This window comes from Brassica napus, chromosome C8 (assembly GCF_020379485.1).
Source record: "Brassica napus cultivar Da-Ae chromosome C8, Da-Ae, whole genome shotgun sequence".
Taxonomy (NCBI): Eukaryota; Viridiplantae; Streptophyta; class Magnoliopsida; order Brassicales; family Brassicaceae; genus Brassica; species Brassica napus.
In genome coordinates, this window is record NC_063451.1 from 28,336,622 (window position 1) to 28,350,252 (window position 13,631).

Below are 13,631 nucleotides of genomic sequence, written 5' to 3' on the forward strand. Positions count from 1 at the left end.
AGTATCTGCTTTAAGCTATTTTTCACAAACATGTAACTTTACCATTCCATTTGGGCATTTCTACTGCAGAAGTTGCATCGCTTGTGAATAAGATAAGAAGAGAAAAATGAGCATGTAATAATTTTTCATGGCAGCTTGGAAATGAAAATTATAGCCTTACGTGCTGCTTTGCTGTCTATTATGGTTACTTATTTTCCAGCAAAGGTATTAGTTAACACCTTATGGTAACATTGCGCTGTAGCTGATTAATATTTATGGATTGCCAAGGTTAGAGAAGATTGATGTTTTCTCAGTTATTTGAGTGTTACAAAACTTATCATTTGTTATATGTGTCCATTAAAGATACCCAGTGGTGTATCATGTGTATGCTTTAAACACCTTAACGATTATATAAAAGTGATACAAATAGTTTGCTTCTTTTGTAATCTCTTTTTTATTTCTTTGAATTTGATACATAGTGTGCAGATAAGAGGAATCCCTCAGAGACATTCGGTAAAATAAATTATAGACAGAGGAACTATTGGATGTAGTTATGGAGTACATTCACACAAGGTATAAGACCTGAAGGTTCACTGTACTTGGAAGGTGAAGAGCATAGGTTTTCTAGTCACTGTGTCTTGTGAGGCATCAGTGGTTTTGAGTCCGGTAAGAATGAGCTGTTTTCAACGACTATGTCCGGAGAAGTGTAACTGAGTGACATGGACTCTGGTATTGAGATATGGATGTGGTCATGCTCTTCACCCTTCTGTGCTTGGATTTGAGTGCCTTTTCCCTTGGATTGCATCCTATCAAGTTCAATAAAGACGTCTCTCATGGTAGGACGATGTTCTGAGTTCAAGCTCAGACACCTTCGTGCAAGTTTGGCTACTGCAAGGACCTCCTCTTGATCACATTCCTCCTTGATGCGAGCATCGAGAATATCGTGAAGTCTGTCATTCCTCATGGCTTCGAGGAAGTAAGCTCCCAACATCCTGACTTCTTGTGGCCTCAGAAGGGAGACAGGTCTTCCCCCAGTTACAAGCTCAATGAGCACAACCCCAAAGCTGTAGACGTCACTCTTCCCTGTGAAGTGGTTCGACTGGAGGTACTCTGGGTCTACATATCCAACGGTTCCTTGCACCACTGTCGTCAAGTGAGTATCATCTAGAGGAACAGATCTCGAAATCCCAAAATCTGATACTTTTGCACTGTGCTTTTCATCCAACAAGATGTTTGTTGACTTGACATCTCTGTGATAGACTGGGACAGAGGTCGCTGAATGCAGGTAGGAGAGGGCATCTGCAACTTCCCAGGCGACGCGGAGACGTACTTCCCAAGTCATTGGGAAGTCTTCTGATGGGTTATGTAGATGATCAAATAGGTTGCGGTTGGGAATGAACTCATACACCAACATAGGCACCTCTGTCTCAAGACAACATCCTAAGATCTTGACAACGTTTCTGTGGTTAATCTGTGATAAAAGGATGATCTCATTGATGAACTCTTCAAGATTCTCTTCCTCTAGTGCTTTGGACTTCTTGACTGCAACAATCATCCCATCTTCCAACATCCCCTTGTAAACGGTACCTTGCCCACCTTGCCCTAGTATCCTGCTCGCGTTGAATTTATCAGTTGCCTTCTCCAGATCACCGGAGCTGAACAGCTTGGTTCTGTTGACACTGCATTGAAGGACGTGTGTTTGTTGCTGTAACAACAATCCTCCATTTCGTTTGAAGAACTTCTTCTTCTGCTTGGCTGCTTTCCGCTTTCTGTGAACCTTGCATAGCAACCACATACCAACGGCCAGAAGAAACAGTCCAGAACTTAGAGTTCCACCTGCATTGTAAGTTTTAAACTTTTCACTCTCAATCTACAAAGATTATGTTAAAAAATATGTTAAAAACTTACCTAAAATGGCTGACAAAGTTTTCTCACATCTGTATGATCCAATAACATTCACACATTTGTTCATTCCACAGTTGTGACTATGTGGGATTCTGCATTCATCAATGTCTATGGAGAGAAAGTTACACATAAGTGACCACACTTAAGCTCTATATTCAATCTGAGAAGGAAGTTACATTACCTTGACATCCATCAGGTAGGTAAGGATTTCCTTCGTAACCATCTGTACACGAACATTGATAACCATCACCAAATGTGTTGTTCTTGCATAGCAAAACTGTTGAAGACATGGAGGAAAGATCAAGACGCCATTCTAGCTCCATTGTCGTGTATTCATTGTACTCTGATAACTCAGGGGGCGTGAACAAAGACCCTGACAAGGTCAACTGTGTCAAGAAGGCAACCTGACATCCTTCTTTACCTGGTTCCAGCTTATCCACCGTCGCATCAAACACTTGAAGATCAGGTGGTATAGGCATCTGACAGCATTTGTAACCAATACAACTCTCGTTAGCATCTTTGTAAGACCGTATCTTATTCCCACATGTCGTTTCACATCCCAGGATCTGTAACCCTGTAGCCTTCATAGACGCCTTGTTGTTGCATCCAACAGCTGTGAACTTATTACTCTCTGTTATGAAGAATGGGCTTCCCGTCAGATTCAGGGACGAGTCAGCATCTCCAATGGAACAACCTGAATGTTTCAGTGGACTCTGAATGTAAAACTTGGTCAACACCAACAAGGAGAAGAAGTATCCAAGGTTGAAGTTAGTAACTTGGCGTTTGATGCTTGGCAAGAAAAGTATTGGCTGTTGGTCTGATGAGTTGCTGTTTCTGCAAACAATCTCGAACCATTTGTTCTCGTAACAACCTTGGCCTATCCCAAAAGGGTAAGGAACACTAACAGCTCCACAGTGGCCTTTGCAGTTACGTTTTGCGAGAGGGAAAGAAGTAGAAGCTGCTGCGTGTTGGCAGATTCGCAACAGAATCAATGCAACAAAGAAACGTCTCAGATCACAACACATTTTTCTCTCTCTCTCTCTCTTTGAGAACTCAAAGCTCAACAAGTTTTGTTTCTGGTTCAGACACATCTCTTTCTCTCTGTCTTGTTAAACAAAGATAAGTCAAGATTCAAACATTTTTGTTTTTATTTCTGCTTCATGTTTACATCAACGGTGACCTTGACTCATAAAATTTAGCCTTACCATTTATTGTGAGTGGGCTCGGCTTACCATGAAAAAGACTAAAAGAGGATGATAATATACGTCTCTTAATTGTCAAAAAAAAATATTCTTTATCAAAAACAAAGTAAGAAAAATGCAAACTTTCTTCTTGCTAAGCCTCTTCGAACAAAACGCAGAGTTTTAGAGTGATAGTTCGTACCATCACCATCAAACAGACGATCACGATGCACAGTTTCCATTTCGTAGTACTATAGCGTAAAGATAAGAACTCAAAGATTTAATAAAAACTAACTCTTCTTATTGCTTAAGAAACTCTCTCAAAACTTAAGCTTTCAATCACACAATTCTCACACTAATGTCATCTCATGACATTGTGTTTATATAAGACTTTAGATATCCTAATCCTAATAGGAAACACTTGTAAATAGGTAACTCCTAAATACACTTTGATCCTTATCTCTTTAAATATCATAAACTACTTAGGATTAGGATTGCTTGTCACTCAAGCATTCTTCAAGCTTACTTCAACATTCTTCCCCTTAAGCTTGAACTCCATGTCTTTCAAGTCTTGAACTCCCATTAAGCCTCTCATCTATTTGTATTTGATTCTTCCCAAAGCCTTAGTTAGAATGTCTGCCTTTTGCTCACTCCCTGGTACATGTTCGACTTCTAGCAACTCTCTTTCAACACACTCTCTAATGAAATAATACCTTGAATGTATGTGTTTGCTACGTCCATGAAACACTGGGTTTTTAGAAAGCGCAATTGTCGAACGGTTGTCTATCCGTATGACAGTCTTGTTGTACACAGCTCCTGTGATCTCACCAAGAAGATCTTGTAACCAGATTGCTTGTCTTGCTGCCTCCGTTGCAGCCATAAACTCTGCTTCACAAGAGGATAATGCCACAGTGTCTTGCTTTTGAGAACACCACGTGATAGGGCTTCTTCCTAGATAAAATATATGCCCTGTTACGCTTCTTCCATCATCAGGATCTGTATTATAGCTACTGTCGCTGTAGCCAACCAATCTTGCTGTCTCAGACCTTGATCGTTCAAAGTTTAAACCAAGTGTAGCAGTTCCTTTCAGATACCGTAAACATTGCTTCAGTGCCACTCCGTGAGAGTCTTTAGGATTAGCCATATACCTACTAAGAACTCCTATGCAGTATGATAAGTCTGACCTGGTATGAAGTAAGTAACGAAAACACCCAATGATCTTCCTATAGTCGGTCGCATCAATGTTTCTTTCTTGTACAGACTTGGCTAACTTCAGTCCCATCTCCATAGGCGTTTGAACGGCATTGCAGAGCTTCATCCCAGCCTCTTCTAGTATCTTGAGAGCATACCGATTCTGACACAACGAGATACCTTCGGCATGCTGGTTCACCTCAATCCCAAGATAGTAAGTAAGTCTCCCTAGGTCACTCAGCTCAAACTTCATTGCCATCTCGAGCTTAAAATCTTCGATCACCTTCAGATTCGTGCCGGTAACAAACAGATCATCTACATACACCGCAACAATAAGAAGATCTCCATATACTGGTCTTCGATACACAGATGGCTCCTTTACGCATCTCTCAAACCGTAGACTAACCAAGATATTGTTCAACTTGTAGTTCCAAGCCCTCGGTGCTTGCTTGAGACCGTAGAGAGCCTTTCTTAGCTTATAAACTCTCTTCTCACTTCCTTTTACTTCAAAGCCTTCTGGTTGAGTGACATATACCGTTTCCTTTAGTTCTCCATGCAGGAACGCTGTTTTAACATCGAGATGATGGATCTCCCATCCATAGGAGGCTGCAAGATTGATCAAAAGACGTATGGTTTCGATTCTTGCTACTGGTGCAAATACTTCTTCATAATCTACTCCGTGTTGTTGCACATAACCGTTCGCGACAAGACGAGCTTTGTACTTGTTAATGCTTCCGTCTGCGTTTCGTTCGATCTTGAAAATCCATTTTAAACCTATTGGCTTTACTCCCTGCGGTAGATCAACAAGACTCCAGTAGTCAAGCTTTGTGATGGATCGTATCTCATCTTCACATGCCTGAATCCATTCTCTAAGCTCTCTTGCTTCTTGAAAACTCCTTGGTTCATCATTCAAGCTTAACAGCAACCTGTCTCCCTCATACTCAGCAAGTAGCACATAATCATCCAAATACGCCGGCTTTGACCGAAGTCTCTCCGATCGTCTCAACATCAACGGATCATCACCTTCTTTTTCTTCTTCACTACTCGTATCATTCTCCTCCATTGATGTGTTGTGATTCACAGTAGAGCTTCCCATCTCGTTCTTACATTGCTCTGTTTCTTTGTATTCATCGGTATGAATACCATGATTACCGAAGGTTCCTAGCGTGACCTTGAAGTTTCCAACTTGGTTACTCTCTGAGGTGTCTTGCTTCCAGTTCCATCCCTTTGATTCGTCAAACACGACATCTCTACTGACCACTATTTTCTGAGTATTAGGATCAAGCAACCTATATGCCTTTGACCCTGGTTCTGTCCCAAGGTGCACTAATATTCTCGATCTGTCATCAAGTTTCTTTAAGAACTTGGAGTCTATCTTAGCATAACAAATGCATCCAAACGTCCTTAAGTGAGCAATATTAGGCTTTCTTCCTCGCAAAGCTTCATAAGGTGTAACATCCTTTAGTGCCCTTGTTGCTACACGATTTAGTAGGTAAGTAGAATGTCTGATTCCTTCTCCCCACGGGTAGTTTGGTATGGACATAGCTTTCAAGCAGCTTCTTGTCATCTCCAACTACGTTCTGTTGCGTCTCTCGACAACCCCATTCTGTTGAGGACTGTATAGTGCTGTAAGATGTCTTTTGATGCCCTTGTTTTCGCAATACTCATTGAAATCGTTTGAAACAAATTCTCCTCCTCTGTCTGTTCTCAGAGTCTGTATCCTCATCTTTGTCTCCTGCTCTACTCGATTTTTAAAGATCTTGAATTTACCAAACGCATCACTCTTTGCTTTAAGTAGTACAGTCCACATATATCTAGAATGATCATCAATCATCACAAAAATAAATATTTGTTTCCAGCACTCGTAGCCGGCGTTATAGGACCGCACAAGTCAGCATGTATAAGCTCAAGTAATTTTTCAGCTCTATAAGTTGTTGCTTGAGGAAAGGATTGTCTTGCTTGCTTTCCAAGTAAGCAAGAGCCGCAGACATTCTTCTCCAAGTTAACCGGTGGAACTCCAATGACCAGCCCTCGCTGTACCATTGATCGCATTGTCTCGAAGTTTATGTGTCCTAACCTTGAATGCCACATGATTGCATCACTGACTGCAGTTGTTAGCATGCTCATCACCTCCTTTATTTTCATTCGAACCTTGTATAGTCGGTTCTTTGACCTAATAGCTTTAGCAATCAATCTTCCATCACGATCATACATAATGAGATGCTCATCTTTCATCCTTATGTCACACCCCGACTCTGTGGCCTGTCCTAGTGAGATGATATTACTCTTTAGATCAGGAATAAAATAGACATCAACAATCTTTCTTGGCTCTCCGTTCTTGTCCAAGAACTCAATAGATTCTTTTCCTTTGATATCAATGCGAGAATCGTCCCCAAACCTGACTTTTCCGGTAATAAATTCATCAATGTCTGAAAAATATCTTTTATCTCCACTCATGTGATTGCTGGCTCCGTTGTCTAGGTACCAGATGTTGTCTTCGCCATTCTCAACTTCGTATTTACTTGGAACCACCTTCTCTTCGTTTAGATAAACTATCTCATGAAGCATAAGCTCATCAGCCTCCTGAGTATCATCTTTCTCGTTTTCTACTGCGTCTTGAAATTTCAATTTTAACTCAGGACAGTCAGTCACATAATGACCAAGTTTACCACAACGATAACAAGTGACTCGTGATGCATCACGTGGAGGATATCTACCACGACCTCGTCCTCTGTTTTGATATCTTCCTCCACGACCTCTCCATCTATTATCACCATAGCGGTTTGTCTGTGGTTCGGTGACTCCACGGTTCGACTGAGAATCTAAGTTGGCATACATTAATTTGCCCTGATCTTCTTGAACTTCTTCTTCCTCTGCAACACGCTCTTCATACGCTTTAAGGCGTCCTACTATGTCCTCAAAGCCAGTTGTCTTGAGGTCTAATACTTGTTCTAATGCAGCCACTATGTAAATATACTTCTTTCGGGGAAGACACTTTAAAAACTTCTTGACTAATTTAGGTTCTTCGATTTCCTCTCCCAAAGCAGCAGATTTTGATGATATCTCAGCCAGTTTTCCAACAAAATCATCTATGGTCTCTGTATCTTTCATCTTGAGACGATCAAAATCCGACATTAGTGTTTGTAAACGAGCCTCCTTTACTCTTTCTGCACCGACATATCTTGCCTTGATCGCGTCCCATATTTTTTTAGCCGTGTTTAGCTCTCCCACTTGTAGGATGAGGGTTTCGGGTATTGACTGAAATAATAATGCCATCGCCATGTCGTTCTTTGCATCATCTTCTGTTTCTGTTTCTACGACATCCCAAACCTTGTGCACCCTAAGTAGAATTCGCATTCTCATAGTCCACACGGTGTAATTTGTTGAGGTTAGTATCAGACACTTGATCGAGGAAGATCCTCCCTCTTTCTTCATCATTGGCGTTTCTGCCACGGTAAGATCACTCATCCTGTCGTAACCTCAAGCTTTGATACCACAATATGGCGTAAAGATAAGAACTCAAAGATTTAATAAGAACTAACTCTTCTTATTGCTTAAGAAACTCTCTCAAAACTTAAGCTTTCAATCACACAATTCTCACACTAATGTCATCTCATGACATTGTGTTTATATAAGACTTTAGATATCCTAATCCTAATAGGAAACACTTGTAAATAGATAACTCCTAAATACACTTTGATCCTTATCTCTTTAAAGATCATAAACTACTTAGGATTAGGATTGCTTGTCACTCAAGCTTTCTTCAAGCTTACTTCAACAAGTACTACGTTGTTGACTTCCACAAACGTGTCTACTAATGCAACTCAAACCTTTCAAACTGTAACAAAACCGATTCGAACCTTCCACCTCTTTCATCATTCATTCATATTCATGCCATAGTCACTAGCTTGACAGCTTGTAACCGCGTCATTGAACCAACTAATGGACTTGCGAATGTTTCTTACCAGACTATTTTTAGAATGTGCAGCTTTTCTCTTTTTGCTCCGTATCTTAAGGATCCCTTTATCCGCAAGTGTTTTATGTTTTAGTTTCCTCAGGTCTTTGACCTTGTCTTCGAATCCATCATCTAGCATCTTCATCATTGCCACCCTTTTAGCATTTGATACCTACATATTCTGAAACTTGCGTAAGTCTCAGCAGCCTTTGCTCGAAGTTTAAGATGCATGGACAACATATCTCATGGCTAATAACTAATCTTCTTACTTTCCTCATATACTACCAATTACCAAGATGAACCAAAACCTAATAATACTAGAACACCATGGTGAAGAGAAGCTTGTATAACTATTGTATAAGATTGAGCTAATTACATAAAACAAGTACTTTAATGTATCACAGAGTGAAACATTCTAAACTATCAGTGATTTCTCTGTAGTTGTACAGTTCCATCTGTTTTCCAACTTCCGCTTCTATTTCATGAATAAGGTTCACATCAGTCTGCAGAGGAAACTTAAAGAAAACTTCTAAGCAAACAATGAACAAGCCAAATGTAGAGTTAGAATATCAGTGAGCTTCAAAATCACAGTGAAAGAAATGAAACTTTCACCAGAAGGTACCTTGGAATGTCATAATTGATCACTGATATTGTCAAAAGCAATATAGATCATTAGGCAATATGATACCATGAAATATTCATGAAAATCACAGTAGGAATTTCCAATCCAAGGCTAGCAACGTCAGTCCCAAGCAATGTAGGTACTTTCCCGGACTTGAATTTACTGAGTGCAGAGAGTCGTATAGACTGAGAATTCAAAGCTGCGTTTTTCCACTTCAAGCAGACTCGACCTTTGGCAATGTTCTAAAACATAGAAAAAATCTCAAATCAGAAACTGCAAATGGAATCATCACCACCTAACACATGAAGCATATAAAGCTATGAATATGAATGATATAGCCGCAAGTGTAGACAAAAATCATGGACGACCTTCAGTGCCGGCTCTTACTCATGGCAACATGGCCATTTTCCATGGGTTCATAAATTTTTTTTTTGTGTTATTTTAAAGGTTTATTTCAATCTGTTAAATTATCGAAAAGGTCCAAAACAAACCTAATTTATTTATTAAAAGACAAAACAATAAAAAATATATACTCTCACCATTAGTTTTGGAGTACTTTTTTTTCTATTCGTTTTAGGTCTTAGTGCTCAAGTTAAAACAAAAGCAATGAAGAAAAAATATAGAGAATATTTATAAAAGGGTCCATATTTTGTGTTTCGGCCATGGCTATTATATTAGTTAAGACAGCACTGACTACCTTGACTGCGAATTTATCGATGTTAGCCGACATTCTTGTCCACGGGATGAAAAGCTCGCTGTCTATCAGCTGGGAAGTAAACTACGTGCTGTTTAGAGCTCGGTGCGGTTTTTGTTACTCTTTTTATTAAACCGCTAAAAAGGAAAGAAAGAGCTGGTTATCTCCGGTTATCGATCTTCCAACGAATTTCCATGTTTCATTGCTCTTCTCAAATACACACACATACTCTGGCTCAGAATCTTCCCCATGAAAACGTAAAGAAGAAACATAGAAAAGCTCAGAAATCTATCAGCTTTGGCTTTTCTTCTATCAAAAGCTGGTTGGTTTTAATGGCTCAAAAAGCCTATAAGAACTTTTTTCAAATCAGACTAAACCAGACAAGAGGATTTGGATATACAATCAGCTTAAGCATCACTACTAGATCTATTCGGATCTTATTTTTGTAAAACACTTGCGGTTTAGTCAATACACAATGAACGCCAACAAGCGATGGAGTTATAAAACGATAAGAGCTACTAATCAGGGAACATGAATCACTGAGTAATACAAGTTTTTTTATTAAACTCACCTTCGTCAAAGTTGTGGAAGAAAAAATCAGTTTCTGAAAATCAACTAATTTAACATTCAACACACATCCTCGGATAAACACATCCAAAGAAAATATTTTTAGTGGTCAAGTCTATCTCTTCCTCTAGGCTTTTGAAACAACAACGTTGTTTAAGGGATGTGCATTGATCATAATTTAAGAGAACAAAATTGAAGATGATTTTTTTTTGTGCACAAAATTTGAAAATGAATTTAGTCATCAGCTTTCTTCTGCGCTTTCTCGTTGTGCTGTCTCTATCTAAGGTATGCGCACTAAAAATATTTACTTAGGATGCGTTTAACGGTGGATATGGGTTGAATGTTAAATTAGTTGCATAAACCTCTATAGCATTGTGAGTATGCCATGTGTAGAGCTAGAACCGAGTTAGAAACAAAAACGTGTACAAGATGAGAAAAAAACAATTCTTTGAAAGATGCTTATACTTTCATTCATAATAACCTTTGAGCTCTCTACATATTGATGGTCTCTTTTATATAACAAAGAAGTGACATTGCTTTAACCTAAATGAATATATACTCTAGAGATTCCTTCACAGCTTTCCACATTTATCTTCTAGCATTGATAACATGTTTCTTTGTCTGAAAAGCAGGACCCGTACCACTCACTAATGTCACACCATGTCTTCTTCTTTCTTCTGCTTTAGAGAGTTTGTTGTTTTGTGTTTATAAAGTTTTTGACTCTTTTCCCATTTGGGTAAAGATGATCTTCGCCATGAATTCCCACTTTTTTTACATGTCTGTCTTTGCTTACCTACACTGTAAGACTACTAAGTTAGAGAAAGTTACAACCAGCCTTTTTGACTGGTTATGCACCAAAGACGAATTTGTCTAGAGTTGCTTCCCCTGCAAGTAGTCCCAATCCTATGTTTTTTTTTGGTTCTGTTGACTCGTGTTCATCTTCATGGATTGAGTTCTATCAAGCGATAAGACGGTCATTGGGCCAGACAGAGGATGTGCTTGCGACAGAGAGTTTAATCAAATGCTCATAGTGGAAGTAGTGTAACACATACTCAAGGACACACTTCTCAGGTGTTATAGGTTTTACATTTGAAGGTAAATATATATATATATATATATATATATATATATACTATTATTTGAGAAGTGAATTTGTTTATTTGTCATGTAATCCATGATTTTAGGTAATTTTGTTTATTTCACAAATTCTTCATAATTTTTAAGTAGTTTTACTTATTTATCATATTTTCAGTAATTTTTAGATACTATTATTTGAGAAGTAAATTTGCTTATTTGTCATCTAATCCATGATTTTAGGTAATTTTATTTATTTCTCAAATTCTCCATAATTTTAAGTAGCTTTACTTATTTATCATATTTTTAGTAATTTTTAGTTGAATCATTAATTAATTCATTTAAATAATATTATTATTTAAAAATAAGTATGTGTAAGAGTTAAGAGATAATCTATATTATAAATCAAGCTTCTATTAAACCTGTAATCATGTTCCAAACAAAAACAGAAGCAAAAAAAGAGGAAAAAAAGGGGAAAAAAAGCAGTCATCCCAAGAACAGAGTTTAGTTCAGGGTGACGAGTTAGGACATAATTTAATTATTTTGCGTAAGAACGAGCTTTTAGAATCATATTTGTTACTCCATATGTAACATAATCTTGATTTTATTATAGTTAAATAATAGTATATATATAATATGTAAGTGATATTTATCGTGATATATTTTATATTGAAATAATATGTAATTGCTAACACATTGAACCCATCTATAATGCCGATTATATCTTATCTTACTTTATATTATAATAGTAATATACCAGCTCTATGTTTGTATATACAATTGTCATCAAATGTTTGATGGACAATACAACCTTTTTTGTGAACACCTTATGGACAATACAACCAAAATATTTTAGCAAAAAAAAAATAAAAAAGACAATACAACCAAAAGTTACAAAACTTCTCAACATAAAATAATAATTTTCAAACAATATTTTTAAAGAAGAAGCCCACTTCTCTTGTTTTTATTGGAGCTTTGATTTGGTTAGAAATTGTTACAACATTCAAATTAAAGTATCGAAGCTTTGGAATACATGAAAAATGTCAAAAATCTTTTCGATTGAATTGGTATTGGTTGGTACCATTATAAATAGGGAGAATTGCCAAGTGTGACTCAAAACTTGGAGTCAAACCCAAAACAATACCCCAACTTGGGTCAAAGGCAAAAGTAACCTAAAAGGCTATTGAAATTACAACTATCCCCTTGTGACCAAACAAAAAAACGGAATTCTTTTTACGTTTCTACCCCTCGCAAGTCGTCTGTTTAGACGACTTGAAAATAAGTCGTCCAGACGACTTAACTTAAAGTCGTCTGGACAGTTAGTCTTAAACATAATTTAAAAATTTTGTAAAAAATATTTTGATAAGTGAAAAATGGGAATTATGTAATTAACATATGTCTTAGGAGGTATAAATTAAGATATAACAAATTTCAATTGTTTTCAGCATAGATGAGTGAAAGTAGTGAGTCATGATATTCTTAAGTTTATGTTTCATCAACATATGTTGTAGTATTGTATGTGTTCTTAGGGTTAGATTTTGGAAAGCATTAAAACCGTTTTTGAAAATTTTTAAAATTACTTATGCGTGTTCATTTCTGTGTATAGTAAACACTATTTAAGTATAATTTGATTTTATAACGTGGTTAGTTAGTTAATCTAGTCATTTTAGTTTAGGGGTTCATTTTAGGGTCTAGGACGACTTAATATTTTGTCGTCTGAAAACAGACGACTAAATATTAAGTCGTCTGTTGTACATTATCAGCCAGAATAAGTCGTCTAAACCGGACCAAATCTTAAAGTTTACCAATGTAATTTTAAAGCTAACCGGATTATTTACCCAATATATAAGGTGATTTTTTTTTTTGTTTCATTTTTCGCGATATTCAGAAACCCTAACAGTTCTCTCTCAAAGGCGATTTCGAATTCCCACGATTTCCGAACAAACCATCGTTCTCAACATCGGCTATCTATCTCACTTCATTCTCACCGTTGTCGCCGCAGCTTCTTCTAACCCTAGCGCCGCCGATTCCTCTAAACCCTAGCGCCGCCGATTCCTCTAAACCCTAGCGCCGCCGCTTCCACTATTTCCGAACAAACCGTCGCCCTCGCCACCGTGGTCACCAACGTTCTAAACACTAGCGCCGCCGCTTCTTCTAAACCCTAGCGCCGCCGCTTCTTCTCTGTAAACCTTAGCGCCGTTTCTCTGTAAACCCTAACGCCGCTAAGTCATCAATCTCGAGGAAAAGATGAACATAAAACGTTGTCTCTATCAATTTACTCATTCTCACCGTTTCACGTTTATTTTTTCAGATCTATAACCGCAATGACGAGTACTCCAACTCCTTCTGCGACTGGAAGACTTGTAAGTAATTTAAGTCGTCTGGAAAGTCTTCCAACTGGACGACTTAGTAGATGACTTAAATATAAGTCGTCCATTTGGAAGACTTTCCAGACGACTTAAT

At 37.9% G+C, this 13,631-nt stretch overlaps 1 protein-coding gene across 1 annotated transcript; it reads right to left on the reverse strand.

Annotated features, from left to right (window-relative positions):
* Positions 1 to 268: 268 nt before the first annotated feature.
* On the reverse strand, positions 269 to 3,031 carry LOC106402330 (wall-associated receptor kinase-like 8). Its single transcript, XM_013843042.3, has 3 exons — positions 2,066 to 3,031; positions 1,888 to 1,992; positions 269 to 1,815 (listed from the first exon to the last, which is right to left on the reverse strand). Exons 1-3 carry the CDS (start codon positions 2,973 to 2,975, stop codon positions 608 to 610), a joined length of 2,223 nt encoding a protein of 740 aa, XP_013698496.1. The 5' UTR covers positions 2,976 to 3,031; the 3' UTR covers positions 269 to 607.
* Between the last annotated feature and the right edge of the window lie 10,600 nt (positions 3,032 to 13,631).

Bases quoted from the DNA above. Each gene is read 5' to 3' on its own strand.
- LOC106402330 (XM_013843042.3), bottom strand. From the start codon at position 2,975: ATGTGTCTGAACCAGAAACAAAACTTGTTGAGCTTTGAGTTCTCAAAG. The intron at 1,993-2,065 runs GTAATGTAACTT...TTCTCTCCATAG, and splicing joins CCTACCTGATGGATGTCAAG to ACATTGATGAATGCAGAATC. The intron at 1,816-1,887 runs GTAAGTTTTTAA...CTTACAATGCAG, and splicing joins AACTTTGTCAGCCATTTTAG to GTGGAACTCTAAGTTCTGGA.